The sequence below is a fragment of the Anomalospiza imberbis genome, chromosome 16 (assembly GCF_031753505.1).
Source record: "Anomalospiza imberbis isolate Cuckoo-Finch-1a 21T00152 chromosome 16, ASM3175350v1, whole genome shotgun sequence".
Taxonomy (NCBI): Eukaryota; Metazoa; Chordata; class Aves; order Passeriformes; family Viduidae; genus Anomalospiza; species Anomalospiza imberbis.
Window position 1 is genome coordinate 3,275,475 of NC_089696.1, and position 15,436 is coordinate 3,290,910.

At 49.0% G+C, this 15,436-nt stretch overlaps 1 protein-coding gene and 1 long non-coding RNA gene across 7 annotated transcripts in view; one reads left to right on the plus strand and one right to left on the minus strand.

Annotated features, from left to right (window-relative positions):
• Nucleotides 1-14,496, plus strand: part of NPRL3 (NPR3 like, GATOR1 complex subunit) — a 43,175-nt gene extending 28,679 nt beyond the window's left edge. For 4 of the 6 annotated variants that reach the window (XM_068206625.1, XM_068206626.1, XM_068206628.1 and 1 more), the window contains 3 exons: nucleotides 7,396-7,585; nucleotides 8,725-8,917; nucleotides 13,798-14,496. In XM_068206625.1, coding sequence (XP_068062726.1) covers nucleotides 7,396-7,585; nucleotides 8,725-8,917; nucleotides 13,798-13,963 — 549 coding nt within the window. In that variant the 3' untranslated portion in view covers nucleotides 13,964-14,496. Of the gene's footprint in view, nucleotides 1-7,395; nucleotides 7,586-8,085; nucleotides 8,285-8,724; nucleotides 8,918-10,229; nucleotides 11,281-13,797 lie in introns of those variants that run through there. The other 2 variants (XR_011004495.1, XM_068206627.1) reach the window with 2 other exon arrangements.
• On the minus strand, nucleotides 5,470-7,402 carry LOC137483518 (uncharacterized). The gene is made up of 2 exons (XR_011004496.1): nucleotides 5,832-7,402; nucleotides 5,470-5,748 (listed from the first exon to the last, which is right to left on the minus strand). It is a non-coding gene; the product is annotated as an uncharacterized lncRNA (long non-coding RNA).
• Nucleotides 14,497-15,436: the final 940 nt, after the last annotated feature.

The window sequence follows — 15,436 nt, forward strand, 5'->3', positions numbered from 1 at the left end:
GCTGGCAAAGCACAGTCCTAAAAGAAGCATTAGAAAATTTCTTTTTGTGGAGTGATGTAGTAGGGAAAACTGAAACTCCATTTGGTCTGTTCCAAGCTGCTGTCAATTGGTAGGGCTGAATCGAGTTTGTGGATTCCTCACAATCACATTTGATTTTATCCTATTCCATCTGCTCCAAGTTCACAATCTGTTTTTAAAAGCAATCTGTGTTTGCTTGGTTTTGCTGTAAAACTGGAATTGTTAAAAGGCTTTTGGAGGAAGTAGGCTCAGCATGGGGTCAGCAGAAGTCCATGTGTCACTGCATTAGCTTCTTAGGGTAAAGATCTGTGTTAATAAAAGATGGATTTGGGATTTGTGAGCTGTTTTGCTTGTGCATCGATCATGGCTTGTGGCATTTCTGGGAACTGCTGGAACACAGGAAGGAGCTCAGTAACGTGAGGTCTCCTGGCTGACTCTGCTCTGTTCACAGATGGAGGAGCCTGGACCTCTGGCTGTGGCTCAGTGTGGCTCAGGAAGCATAGGCAGAGTTCTTTGGCTGGCTTCTCGTGGTGTTTGTTTCTGGCCTTCAGACTGGGGTGCTTGGTGGCTCCATGGCTTTAGCCCCTGCTCAGATATAGGGAAGATTACCATCACCTGTGCGCTCCAGCAGAGCTGTGAGGGAAGAATTGGCTGTAATTACAGGTTCACAGAGATGGTGATCAGAGATAAAAATAAGCAATGATGTAGGTCTAATCCCAGTAGCATGTACTGGTGAGCTGCAGCCTTGGGAGACAGGGGAAGAGCAGGACTGCACTCTAGTTACAGACAAATAAGTATCCTGAAAATTGAAGCTGAAGTCATAGCATTAATTTTATTATAGCTGCAGTAGCTTCAGGAGACATTCTCAGTAATCCTTTTAAAATTAATTACTTGCCTTAATACTTCTCCTTCAATAGTTCTGGTTGTTCTCAGACGTCCTACTTTTGTTTAAAATACATAAATGTCTGTCACTTACTGCTGCAGTTATGCCTTGAAACAAGGGTGCAATAAATGCTTACCATAGCTGATGGAGTGCTCAAGTGTTTTTTAGAGTGTGTACCTTCCCTCTGCTGCTCACCTGTCTGTGTTAGGGTCCTAAGGATCCTTGCTTTCATCATCCTTTCAGCTGTATTGGAAAGATGGAGGATGATGCTGTGAAAAGTTGTGGCTTTTTGATAAAGCAAATGTGACAGTTCTTAGGGAAGTTTAGATTAGAGCGAGTTTTTATGTATTTTTGTATCAGTACATTTTCTTCTACTTTGATTTACCTATGTAGGACTTGTATTATTTTTTCGTTTTTCAGTCTTTTAAGAGACGTGACTCCAATCCCTGCCCTGAAGTGGTCAGGCTCCAGTTGTAAATAACAGAGATCTAATCAATACAGCAATTAATCTAATGACATGTGGGTGGGTTTTGTTCTGCTCTGCTGTGATAAAAGATGTTGTACTCTGAACTGTAAATATTGTCAAAATGTATTCGCTTTGCTTGTGAAAAGAAATAGCAAAGGTGGGACTTCTCTCTGTAGTTTTGTTCTTTGTGTGCACAGGAGGGGATGTGAGGTTTTTTAGCTTTGAAGATTTCCGGTGGTTTTCTGTTATCTCGTGCTTTTCATGAGGCTGAGGGCACTGTTTGTGCTCCTGAAGGTCACTGAGCTGAGGGTCAGTACTGTGGGAGGGGGGGATCTTCTGCAGAAACTGTTGTGGCCTCATGGCATCCATGGCATCCATCCCATTTGATTCTTCTCTTAAGCATGGGATTGGCTCCCTGCTTTTGGCATGAGTTTCTGGATGGGTAAAGGATACAGAAGGCATTAATAAAGCCCTCCATGGGAAATAGGAGAGTTCTCAGAGTCCTTCCTGGTTTTATAAAAAAATGTTGCTTGATTTGAAAGGAGACAAAGTTATTTTTGTTCAATTACCATTACATGAGTGGAATTCCTCTATTCCTTTGGGTAGATGAAAAAAAAAGTGGCACTCATTTTTCTGCTTGTTGTGCTGTGGTATTTTTTGGCTGGTAGGAGATATGAACAACCTGAGCAAAGACAGGACTGCCTTGGGAGTGCATGGCTGTGTTCTGCTTTTGCTGTCTGCCTGTCAAGTAGGTAGGAGGTGCCAGGTGAGAGGTGTGTGCCAGGCCTGCGGGTGCTCTCAGCTGTGTCCTGTGCCAGCGACTGAAAGTCTTGATTGTGTCTTCTTGGTCTCCTTTCTTGCCTGAGATGAGGAGCAGTGTATTGCAGCAGAGCCCTGGTCAGTGTGTATCTGTTAGTTGAGAAGATTTTGGTATCCACACAGTGCTCCCTGCTGCTTCCCTTTCTCTGTGTTTCCCTTGGATTCCCTGGGACAGCAGCAGGATGAGGATGAGCCCATGCCCTCAGCTCAGCTGACCTCAAGAGATCTCGGTGCTGTTGAGCTGAGGCCCTGCTTTTCCTTCCCCTCCCAGGTGTGTGCACACACGAGCCTTCCTCCCTTCCCTCTTCCCTTTCCTAGAGCTCTGTCCAGCCTGACTCTATTCATTAACCTGTTTCAGCTGCAGGAGTGTTCTGCCAGGTTAGCAGGTGGAATTCACTTGGGGGGATCCAGTGAGCTCCAGGGCTGGCACAGAGTGAGAGAGGTGATTTCTGCAGAGCTTGTGCAGCTGGAGGGATGAGGGAAGAGAAGCTGTCCTCCCCATTTGACAGTGAGTTGTCCCTTAGCTCCATTGTGACTTCTCATGTCACCAGGACTTGCTGCAGTGCCTGGGTTTGTCCTGGATCTCACCAGGGTACAGCCATGGGGTGGGGAGATCCTGTGAGCTCACACCAAAGGGAACTCATCTTGCCTTTTGGTGTTTTTGCTGGAAGAGAAGCAGTTTGCATCTCCTCTACCCTGACCCCAAAGAAGCTGCCCTTGTTCTGCTGCCCTTGGCTGTTGGCTCATGCCTCCTCTGAGTGGCACAGCCCTGCTGTGGGTGCAGGGCACACTGGGCTGGAGCTCTGGGGTTGCTCAGTGGGGTGTGCACACCCCTTCCAAACCTCCTGGGAAAGCACAGGAGCACCTGGTGACCCAAAGCCTTCAGGTCAGCACATGCTGACTGGCAGGATCTGTACCAGGCACTGCTGCTGGTGCAGGGAGAGGCTTTGACCTGCTGTTCAGGATAAGGATTTCTTTGCCAAGCTACTTCGCCATGAAATTTCTTTGCCCAGCTACTCTGCACAAAGCTGCTTCGCAAACCAAGAGTTAGGGATGATGATTGTGGCTTCCCCTCCTCTGCACTGTAACCTCAGCCAATTTATCTGCCTGAGAAGCTGTAACACCTCTCTGCCCTTCCCTGAACAAACATGGACTAACAGGAGGGATCTTCTCACCTGTAAGGAGTGTTCCTAGGTGAATTAGGCATCCCATTTCCTTCCTGCATCCCCTTTATCATAATGCACTTTGTCATTATTATTGTGGTTCTTTAATTCTCCCTTGATGGGATGTGGATAACTTGCAGAAAACAAAACAAAACAAAAACCAACAGATGGGAAAGCAGGACAGCTGCTGTTGAACAAAATCTGTTTAACTTTTCACTTTTGTTTCAGTCAGTCTGGGCCATCCTGCTGGGAGTCAGGCACAGGGAGATGAGACCTCTGCCTTGTGCCTGCTGAAAACATGCCGAGCTTTGTGCAGGGCTCATGGAAAATGAGGCAAGAAAATGTGTCAGGGGATGGAGTGGGAGGGGAGCTGAGCTGCCTGCACACCCTGAATGGGCAGCTGTGTCTTCAGGGAGCCACACTGCACATCGGGCTGCTCTGCTGCAAGATATTAGGGAGCTTTTGTTGGCAGAAGTAAGGAAGTGGGATTAAGATCCATTTATATTCAGTTGGACTGGGTATAAAAGCAGGGGTTTAGCACAGTAAGTTAAAAGAATATGTCATGCTAGGCCTGAATGGAGGGAATTGTTAAGCTGAGAGTTCAGAGCTATTATCTAATGATTAAAATGGCAATATTAGACAGTAAATGTTTCATCCTACATCAGTAGGAGTTTGCAGAATCTGTTTCCTGTAAAACAGGGAGAAGTTTTCATAGCTTATGTGTTTTCCAGGAAACAGCATGGTTTGAATGCTAAAGGAAGGTATACATTTCAGCAAGCATCCCTGCACCCCAGTGGCTTTGAAGGTGTCATCATCTTGAGCCAGGGCAGCCCTCAGTTCTCCAGTCAGACCTTGAAGAGGATTTGTATCAAATGACTGGATAATCCAGGCTGGAGAAAGGGGGATTGTGTGCTTCAGTAGGCAAAACAAGCTATATTTTCACTGTCTCCTCATGTGGTGAGAAACAATCTGGGATTGAGTGCTTCTAGGCTGCTGTTTTCCCTTCCCTTTCCTCAACCTGTTGCTGCTCCCAGTTATCCTTAATGTTTTAGGCCTGGGAAAGAAAACAGCCTTAAAGAATCCTTACAGGAAATTTAACATGTTTCTCAAGAGTTTTACAAATGGCCCCAGACAATAAGGAATGCTGGATCTTGTCCCTCCAAGACTTGGGGCTGAGCTTTCCTCTGGCCATCCTGAAGTGCCCAGCTGGGCTGATGTGCAGTGCTGTGTTTTTGGAAGCCAGTGCAGCATCTCTGCTTGTGCCAGTGAGCACAGAGGAGGGCATTGTACCAGTGCCTTGCACAACAACACCCTGGCAGTGCTCTGGGAATAGCCCTGGGCTGCTCTGTGCCAGCAGGAACAAGCCAGATGTGGCTGCTGCAGCAGACAGGACCCCCTCTGAGCGGGCTGGAGAGAAGCAGCACAGGCAGACAGGAAGGATGAAAAGAACATGAATAAAATTTAGATTGAATTGGTAGTTAAATTAAGCAACATAAAATGTTTCACTTTATATTTCCATCACAGTCCTGGTGTTTCAGCCAAAAAAGGCTGGCTCTGGATTCCTGCTGTGCCAGAGCATGACTGAGGCAAGCAGTCCTGGGATGGAGTATATCCCTGCCTGGAAAGCTGCTCCCAGCCCATGTGGCTTCAGCAAGGAGCCCAGCTCTAATGAAGTGCCCTGAGAGCAGGCACAGGGAGAGCCCTGCACCTCTGGGGAGGAGCAGCATTTCCAGCCAGCACAGCACAGATGGTGCAGGGAAGCCTCTGCTCCTGCAGCCCTGGGTGAGCTCCATGGGAGCTTGGGAGGAGCAGATGGGGAATGGATGGAAATGCAGTGCTGGTGTCCAGAAGCTCAGGCAGCAGAATGTGTTAGCAAAGCCTCTGCTAGAGCTGATCTGTGAAAACACTTCTGCCTTTGGTAAGAAATGGGTCAAAACCTGGAGGAAGTGGGAATGGTGTGAGGCACTTGCAGTGGTGGCACAAAGCTCATCACATGGGCAGGGGCCAGTGCAGGATGCTGCAGCACTTGGACTTTTTCTAGACTGGGTTTTAAGAGGTACCAAATTCCTGCTGAAGTTTGGCTAGTACAGAAAAATGTCAAGGGTCATCAGTCCCTGGTCTAGGGATGATTGTTCAAGTTTACTTCAGGATGGAAGAAGAGTTTCCTCTAGTTCTCAAGGCAGTCCCACATCTGCAGCTCTCCCACCCGGAGATGGCACCAAGGTGTTTGGCAGGGGTTGCTCGCACAAGGTTGTGGCTGTAAAGCTGTAACACCACTGCTGCCTGGCTTCTTGTTCCACTGGCCATAGCTGCTGGCTCGGGGTGGCTTTCTAGGTATTTCCACAAGGGTGTGGAGGTGATGGTGCATGTGCAGGATTAGACTCTCCATGCACATGGAGCTGCAACAAAGGAAATTGGCTATTTTTATAATTCGTGGAACCACCAGAGTGCCCAGGGGAGGCTGGTCTGGGTCAGGCCCTACCCACTGCTTCTGTAGGTCTGGTAGAGCCTGTCTTTCTGTCTCCTTGGATTTTTCCAGGGTTGTTTTGTGCTCTGAAACGTGCAGACTTCTTTCATTTGCTAATCAGCCGTCGCTGTGTGCCAACAGGTTGGAAATTTAAGTAAAATAAATGAGCTATCTTTCCATCCAGGCCTGCATCTGGAAGGAAGGATTTCAACAACATAATTGCTGGAGTAAACCTTGCTCTTCCTGGCTGGCTTCAGATGTTAGCAAAGCATTATGTCTTTGGTGTCTTTTGCCAACCTTCCTCTCTGTAGATTTTCTGTTAAACATGTAAAATGAATTATGGCTTTTCCAGAAAATAGATGTTTGAAAGCAATCCCAGATAAAAAGTTTTAAGATTAAAATCCACTGAGCCCCCAGAAGTGGTAATTGCTGAAAAGACAGGGTGTGGGTCTGTCTGCAAACAGAGAGGTTTCTTTTGTGATTTGATAGCAGAGGAGGAACTAAGAATGACCAGATTTATGGAAAAAGGAAAATTATGTGGGCTGATGAACTTGGGTTTGGGGCTTTTATTGCGATTTGGCGGGTTACCCTGATGATTAATGCAGCAGAGTGAGCTTCCTTCTGAGCCTGAGCTCATGCTGCATGTGTTTGTCTCACCAAAACAGTGGTGGTTGCTATGAAATCCCCAAGCAGCCTTGTCAGCGATTGTGTTCTGAGCCCTTTGCTACGAGAGCTGCCTGCAGTGATATGAAAAGGCTTTTTATGCAGAAATCAAGACACAATGATGCATTTTGAAGGCTCCTCCCAGATTTCTGAAAACAGATCCTACAAGCACTTGCTCCTCGCTCTGCCCGTGGTGCAGGTCTCCAGCAGGTGTTGGGCCATGTTTAATACATCTCATTGCTTTTGAGTCTCTGGCCTGCCTGAAAACCCAGGTGCCTTTATTAGCTTGGCCCTGTGTAGCAGAGGGAGGTGAAATGAGGGATGGTGACTCTGCATGGAGAGGGGACTCCTTGGCAGCTCAGGCCGCTGTCCCCTGCCAGGGCTTGTGCTGCTGCTGGTGCTGCTTCTGTACTGCCCAGCCCTGTCAGGCTCTGATCTCCAGAGGCTCGCCCATGGCTAATCAGCAGTTTCCCATCTGACACCAAAGGGCTCCTGGCCATATCCCCTGGTTGCTTCAGCTCTGCCCCATCACTCTGCCCTCTCTCTGGCTCTCTGGAGGAGCCTGCACTTCAACCTGACCATGTGGGATTAACCCTTCAGTGATTTATTTTAGTAGCCCTTGTGTAGAGACCAACAAACTGGTCTGGAGCTGAGGCAGGGGCAGGGCAGGTTCCTTCAGTCTGTGCTGGTCAATGTTGCATAAAGATGTGGATCATGAAAGGCTGCATTGCAGCCTAAGCACCCACAGAGGCTCTGGGTGTGATGAAGTTTTGTGTCTGGTCACCTTTTTGATAAACTCTTGTGTGGAGCTTGAAGCATTTTCCACGTGACTCATTACTCAGTGTACCCTTCGTGTGCTGTTTTCCTCCTGTATCTCATTTCCCAGATTTTTAACCCCTCGTTTCTCCCCCTGCAGACCCAGCTCATCCAGATGGTGATCTGGATGCTCCAGCACCGGCTCCTGATCCAGCTCCACACCTACGTGTGCCTGATGGTGCCCCCGAACGAGGAGGAGCTCCGAGCCCAGGACGAGGACATGCCCTTCACTGCCAGGGTTGGGGGACGAAGTTTGAGCACCCCCAACGCTCTCAGCTTTGGCTCTCCAAGTATGAGCACACTTTTCTCTGCTGTTCTGACTCCACCTCACTTCTAGAGCTTCTCTCAGTGCTGCCAAGGGCCATCAGGCCTTGGTAATGAGACATCTCCTCTTGCTGCAGTGCTTGCTAATTAGGTCCAGCCTTTCCTAAATTCAGAGCTGGGCACTGGTGAAAGTCCTCTAGGGGCTATTAGACTTCTTCTTAGAAAGAAGTAATGCTGTGTAATTTGCCAAATTCTCATCTGGTCATGTAAAAGATTTTTATGAGAGGTACTTCTTTGTTTTTAAAAATAACTTTGTCCTCCCTTGCTGCACTCAGAAGTATCCCCTGTGTTACTCTGGCAGATTTTGGTTTTCAGGACAGAAAGAAAATGAGGTAATTTGTTCAGGCAGCATTGGTTTCTGTGGGCTGTAGAGCCATTAGAGCCACCTGAGGAGACACAGAGCTGGCTTTGTTCTCACACATGATTGATTTCTGTTTGTGTCCTCTGATTTCTTTAATCCCCCCAGTGCCATTCTTCAGGGTGATTCCAGGAAAGCATTCTTTCAAGAGGATGAATCAGATATAATGCTGAAATCACCAAACATTCCTGCCTGTGCTGTTCTGAGCAGCCTTCTCAGAACACTGCTGGGCTTGGATATGGGGGGAGATCCTCTGTACAACTTTGAGCTTTTCAGGAGTCATGAATTAGGGCAGAGATCTTGGAATGTGAGTTAGATGAGTCTGTGATCTATTTTTTCTGGCTCCCTCACAAGAGGATATTGCTTCTTGGCCTCTCTGCCTGCTCCCACCTTCTGTGCTGTTAGGCTTTTCATGTTACCATTTCATGGTATTCCAGCACAGCTGTCTGGGAATTCTCTTTTCAAATGTTTTTATGGACTGTTTATGGTCTCCAGAAGTACAGTTTTCCACACAAATTGATGACTCTGTTGAAACATTTGAATTTCCCATTGAGAAAATCGCTGTGTTGTCATATGACTAATTGCAGATTCATGGAGCACTTGGAGAGCCACTTTCTCTGCTCTCCAGAGAAGAGGGATTAGTTGGAAAGGCTGCACAGAAACAGCCTGAATTGATAAACTTTGCATCCTTATGCTGAGGAATACAAAAATTTAGTGTATATGCGTGTCTCTCTCTTGTCCTGATAGCCAGTAGTGATGACATGACTCTGACAAGCCCCAGCATGGATAATTCCAGTGCTGAGCTGATACCTGGTGGGGACTCACCCCTAAATAAGAGGATGACAGAGAATCTCCTGGCCAGCCTGTTGGAACATGAGCGGGAAGCCATCCTGAATGTCCCAGCTGCCCAGAACCCAGAGGATCTCCGCATGTTTGCAAGGTGAGCAGTGCAGGATGCAAGCATTGGTTCTTATCCTCTCTGCTTTATGGAAGGATTGCTGTGGAGACTGAGAAAATCCTGTTGGCCTGGGGGTTTGGAGGAGAAATTCTTTTGGGTTTGCTCCTGTATTTCATCTGTAATACAAATATGTGTGGCACAAGAACACTTGGTAACAAAGAGTCCTGGGTGTGTGAAGGAGCATCAGAGGGTATGGGTGGACTTCACTGTCCTGCCAGTTTTCCTTGTCCACACATGGCAGACACAAAACTGCACAGCCTAAAAATCCCATCTGAGCAGGCAAGGCAGAGACCCAGTGATGCTGGTGCTGCCATTTTGTGTCCATTGGTATTTCCAAGCCAGCTCTCCTTAATTTTATGGTTTGTAAACTCCATGGAAACATGAGACACAGAGTCAGCCTGAATACTTTTACAGAGAGTCCCAAGGTGTGTTTGGCAGTGATGAGAGCTTACTGCTTAGCTTAGTTAAGCTAGAGGCATTAGGGTGTGTGATCAGTAGCACACATTTTGTTGTTACACATTTGCACTCAACAAAAACAGGCACTATGTGGTTCTGCACGTGGTAGAAGCAGAATGACTTCCTAAAGCAGCTATCTGGGAAGCTGGGAGGAGGGGAAATACTTTTTCTTCCAAAGGATTTCAAAACTCAGTGGCATCACTGGAATGCAACTTCCACTGATTTTCATACTTGTGGAGCAGAAAACCACCTGAGGCAAGGACCGCAGCTGTTCCATATTTTGGATTCAGTTGGTAATACCCTGAAAACTTGGTTCTTGCCCTAGGATGGATACAGGCAGGTAGCCCAAGGAAATTGTAATAGCAGGAAGATGCTTTCCTTGTCTGTGGCAGAGTACAGCTGAGGGACTTTGACAGGGCTCTCAAAACTTTTGGGTAGTTACTGCTCTCTGAATTATTCGTCTCCATCTTCTGCAACTCTTCAGAGAATATGCTCTGACTGGGAGGCAACATTGGCAACTTGAGAACTCTGAAGTGTTTTTTTCTTTATTACCAGCTAAGTCATTACAAAACCACTGAGGAAGGACAGTAACAACAAAATCATATCTAATATCTTAAGACAGAATTTGTAGGGGACTCCTTGGACCAGTTCAGTGGCGATGCAGATTCTTTGTTATCCTAGTGAGAGGAAAGGATGTCGTGATTGCTCCCCTCTCATACCCTGAGCTGGATAAAAGAGCCTTTTGGAAGCTTTGTAATTGCAGATGGAAGAAATTACTCTGATTTCTTTGTGAAACCAGCTAGAGTGATGCTTATTGTGCAGTTTGCTCCTGCCCCAGGTTCTTCTGCAGATCCCCAGGCCTTACCAGGTCAGAATTTCCAGTCTACTACAGATTGAATTGACAAGTGCAGAGTGCTCTGAGGCAACAGTGAGGAACAAACAGATTAAACAATAAATAAACAATAAACAGATGGGTCCTGTGGGCAGATGCTGTGGCGCACGTGTAGGAATGTTCATGCCAGACCCTCTTGGTTACTGCTGGTTTTATACACCACGACGTGTAGGTGTATTTTCTCCATTTTTGTGTCACAACCATCAGAGATGAATGAGTAAACCTGTTGCTCTCAATGAAAGAGAAGAAGCCATGGTGAAGCTGCCTGAATGAGCTGATCTCCCTCATTACCCTCATGCAGGTACTGCTCCAGCCCTGGCCAACTGCTCTGCTCTCACAGCTGCCTCCAGAGCAAAGTGCTATAAATGCACATCTGGTGCCCCAAATATCCTGTGGTATTTGCCCTTCCCAGGATGCTGTGTGTGCACAGAGGGATGGGCTATTTCCAGCACAGCAATAAAGCTCAGCCTGGCACATTTCCCTCTGCTGGTGCCTCTGAGTGCCTGTCCCTTGCTACACAGACATACAGAGTGCTGGTGCCTGTCCAGGGCTGTGCACAGCTTGTGTTTTATGGCAGAAACCTTAAGGGGGAGTAAGGAATTACTAAAGCTTGGCTCCAGCATTGGCTGCATTAATCCTCCTAACAATGAATGGGGATTTAAATCCAAGTTCTTTCCTAAGGTGCAGTTACAGGAGGTTTGGCATGTCCATCCAGGAGGAAGCTTGAGAAGGAGACAATTTCTTTTTGAGCTAGATCCTCAGTAATGTACATTAAGCCTTCCTCACTGCACATTAAGCAGTGCTTCTGAAGCCTGAAGAAGCTGGAGGCTTCACTCATGGCTTCTCTCCCAAGCCATGGGTGTGGAGTTGCTTTCAGGGCTTATTTGCCTTGCTCTGAGATGGGGAGGTGAGATCCTTCCCTGCACTCAGGAATGCTCATTGGCAGCACTGAGCTGTGGACACTTCTGCTCTGGTCTCAAGCAGTGCTGTGGCAGGGACATCTGCTTGGCCAGAAACAATCTAATTCTATTTGAAATGCTAGTCTGAGAGAATTATTATTTTTTTTAGTGTGTAGGAACACTCCAGTGCTGTTAGAGGGGCAGCTCTTGCAACTTGTGGAGGGGAAAACAGTGATGAGCAATGGAAAGCAATGATCTTCCATCACTGCATCTGGATGTGCACATCTGTCACATCTGTCAGCAGACACACCTGAGCAGCTTCAGAGGGACTCGCACACAGTGCCAGTGCCCGAAGAAGTGCCATCTCATGCTGTGTCCCATAAATGTTCATTGCCCAAAAAGGCGAAGGCAGTGCCCACCTTCTCTGGAGCTGTGACCCCAAGGACAGCCTTGCAGATTCTGGTTGGACTTTTGGGAAAACCTCCTCCCCAGGAGTGGTGCAGCCCAGGACAGGTTGCCCAAGCATATAGAGGGATCTCCATCTTGGAAGGGTTTGAGAAAGCTCCACAGCATTAGCAATACTCCTGCTGGAGCAGAATGCTGGGCTCAACTTTGGGGGTGTCTTCCAGCTGGCATTTTTGTGATATTCTTTAATATCCTCTCTAGCTTTTATTGGAGTGGAAAGTATTTAGTCTTGACCAGTTACAAATCCAGACTCTTTCTGAATGTAAGATGGATTTATTTATTGGCAAACTCCTCAGTCTGTGCTGCTGTGGAAAGCCAGGTCATACCATTTGCACGGGAGAGAGCTGAGCCAGGGTATGAGCACATGGGTACAAGAGCCTGGCATAGGGGAGGGGATCCCCAAATTCACTTTATGAACTGTGAGATGAGTTGTAAAATACGAGTGTTTCTGTTCACACCTGTGGGAACAGTCTGGCTTTGACACACCCAAGAACTGACACTGTCCCTGTGAGTGACCACATCTCAGTACACAGAGTTGCCATTGGCCCAGGGGAGGTGGCCAGCGAGCCTCATGTCCATACCCAGGGGGAGACAGTGCAAAAGGCAGATGCACAGCCCAGATACGGGAGACTGGAGCTTGTCTTGTTGTTTGCTTGTGCTGCAGGTACAGAGAGGCAGCATTACCTTCTCCGTACTGGTGCCAGCTTGAAAGCTGGCAGAGGAGCAGCAGGAGGGAGCTGGCAGCAAGCTGGGGCTGCCCAGCCCCTGGCTGCCAGTGAGGATCCTGCTCTGAGCCCACAGACAGCTCGTGGGGGAGAGGAGGGATGTGGCAAGTTGGGAAGCAGAGAAACACGTGGCAATGGGGTAGAGGTGAAAACTCTGCAGTGGGGCATGTGCTGGAGGGACACTTGTTGCATGGTGACTCCTTTCCAGTCACCTGTGAGGGTGGTGGGTGACAGGAGTGCCCAGCTGAGCAGCAGGAAGCAGCCAGGCAGGTGTTGGTCCTGCAGGGAAAGCAGGAGCCACTCCATCCTCCAGTGGATTTGGGGTATATTTTGAGGGCTGTTCCTGCATGTGGGCTGTATGAATGGATTGGAAAACAGATCATGTCATCTCCACTCTTTTTACAGTGAGTTGGCATGAAGCTGCAGATGGGTAATGGAACATGAGCAAAGGCTGCTGGAGCAGAGTGTGATGTGGAACACGTGGAGGCACAGCTGGCTGTGGAGCTGGGAAGGGACTCTGGCCTCTGGGCCTTCTTGGGGTGGGAAGTATTTGAGTCACAGCATGGCTGTGATATTTGGGAGGGTGTCAAGACAAGAGACAGAGCAGCAAACTCAGGCTTCATGGGGGAGGGGGCTGCCTTGGTGTTATGGCTCAGAGGGAACTCTGGGGAGGGGCCCTCAGCCACTGGGGATTTCTGCTGTTTGTCGTGGACCCTGCTGTGACTGACTGTGCAGGGCCAAGGTTTTCTGATGGCTGTAGCATGTTGGTGGCCAGCAAAGGGGTATCTCTGCTGTCTCTGTTTAAAGAGAATAGGGAATTTAAGAAGCCAGCATGGTTTGAACTTGGGCTTCAGGGGATTTGTAACTCCCACAGCTTCTCTGTGGTGCCTACCACCAAAATTTCCATCTCCCTGTTGTGACTGCTCCACCCAACCCAAGCTGCCCAAACCCTGAGTGCAGGGCCTGTACAAAGCCCCTTGGGTTGCTGTGAGGGAAAATTGCTCTTAATTCTAAAAGGCAGTGCAGGTACCCAGGCCCCTGATGCAGAGCTGTGACAAAGGGTAGTTGTAGGCTTTGCTAAGAGAGCATAGAGTAAATCTGCCATGTCCTGACTTCTCAAGGCTCATTGGCACTTGTGTTTGTTCACTTCCTGGAATTATAACTAAATTGAAAATTGACAAGTCTTGGGAAATGCCCCAGACTGGGAAACCTCTTGATCCAAGGACCTTGGCAAAGCCCCACAAGTCCCATCCTTTTCCAGGGGATTTCTGTGCTAAGCATGATTTAATTCCCTTTTCATGCAAATGAGGGACATAACCCAAACAACCTTGTGATTTGCATCCCATGGGAGAGGAGACCTTGGGGGTGGCAGTAGGAGTCTGAGCTGCTTTTGGCTCACGTGCTCCCTTGCTCTGCTCCCTGCAGGCTGCTGCACTACTTCCGAGGCCGGCACCACTTGGAGGAGATCATGTACAACGAGAACATGCGGCGCTCGCAGCTGCTGATGCTGTTCGACAAGTTCCGCAGCGTGCTGGTGGTCACCAGCCACGAGGACCCCGTCATCTCCGTGTTCCAGTCGCTCCTGAAGTGACTCTGCTGGCACAGAGGAGGGAGGAGCCTGCCACGCTCTCCATGCTGAGAGTCTAAAGGCAGCCTAAAATCTGCAGGAGGTGGTTTCAGTTCCTTCTCGCCATGTGACACACAGCAGGTTGTCCCCATCCGTGCCTCGATGTCCCAGCTGCTCCCCGAGGCTCCAGGGCCTGCTGCAGGACAGCATGTGCTTGCTCAGCCTGGATTCCTGCCCTGCCACGTTCACAGCCCTTCCTGGCCCTGGGATCCTCAGAGTGGGAGAAGAGGGTTCTGCTGTGCTGCTGCTGGCAGCACTTCTGGGGGACACTGGTGCCCTGGGAATGCTTCCTGTACCTGCCAGCATGGCTGCTGGGACACTCAGCCATGAGAGCCTGTCCCCACGGCACAGCATGCATGGCCTTGTTCCAGGGCACAGGGGAGCTGGCCTGGCTCCTGGGGAAATTACCCTGGGCACCCAGGAATTCTATTTGATCTCACAGCAGCGAGGACAGAAGTGGGAAGGCAAAGTATCACAAGTAAACATGAAATCATGAATGAATGACTCAGTCACTGTATCACAGCTCATTCTTTCCTCACCCCAATATCCTTATTCCCAAGTGTCTGTCGGAGCAGGGCTGTCACCAAGCAGCCTCTGTGTTCCTGGGTTTCCAGGTTTCCCAGTTTGTGCCTGGGGATGGGACCTTGTTGTTGAGCAGGACTGAAAGGTGCTGGCCAAGCTGCAAGTTCAGGGACATGTTCCACCCAGAGGCTGGTGCTGAGGGCACTGGGCACTCAGCTTGTCCCCCAGGGCTCATTTTGTCCCTCCAGTCCTTCTCCCACAAGCATGGCTGTGGCTGCAGGGAACCGGACAGGGATCCTGGCCTGGGTCAAAGCTATCCAGCAGGAAAGTGAGATACAGGGCTGTGTTTCCTGCTCCTCCAGCCATGCCAGGGTCAGAACAAGAGGCAAGAGCCCTGGCACATGCCAGGGCCTGGGGACAGCAGGAGCTTGTGCCAGCTCACTCCTGCCTGTGTGAGGCTGGAGCTTTTCCCAGAGCTGCAGGCCCTCAGGAGCAGCTTCACTTGCCCACACCAACTGGGTGACACTGGGAGCTTCAGCTGACTTACCTTCCAGCAGCCACTGGGGGAGCTTCCTCGGGATCCCTTCAGCCAGTCTGGCCCTGCAGCTGCAAAAGGGATGGTAGAGAAGAGCAAAAAACCATCTGACCTAAAAATCAGATCAACTGTAGGACCTGTCCAAACCCGTCCCAGCACCTAAGCATCAAGGTGAGCTACTAGAATCAGAAAAAAGGCTGCCCAGAAGGGGCTAAACCAAATTCTTTCATGGGATGGGGACAAGAGTATAGAAAACCTTGAGCTTTTTTATTGTATGTGACCCTTAGAGTGGAGGTGGAGGTAGGGGGTGTGTCCCCGTCACCCACCCACTGTGGCTGCAGTCCTGCAGGTCCTGCCCTGAATCCTGGAGGTTCTTCCTC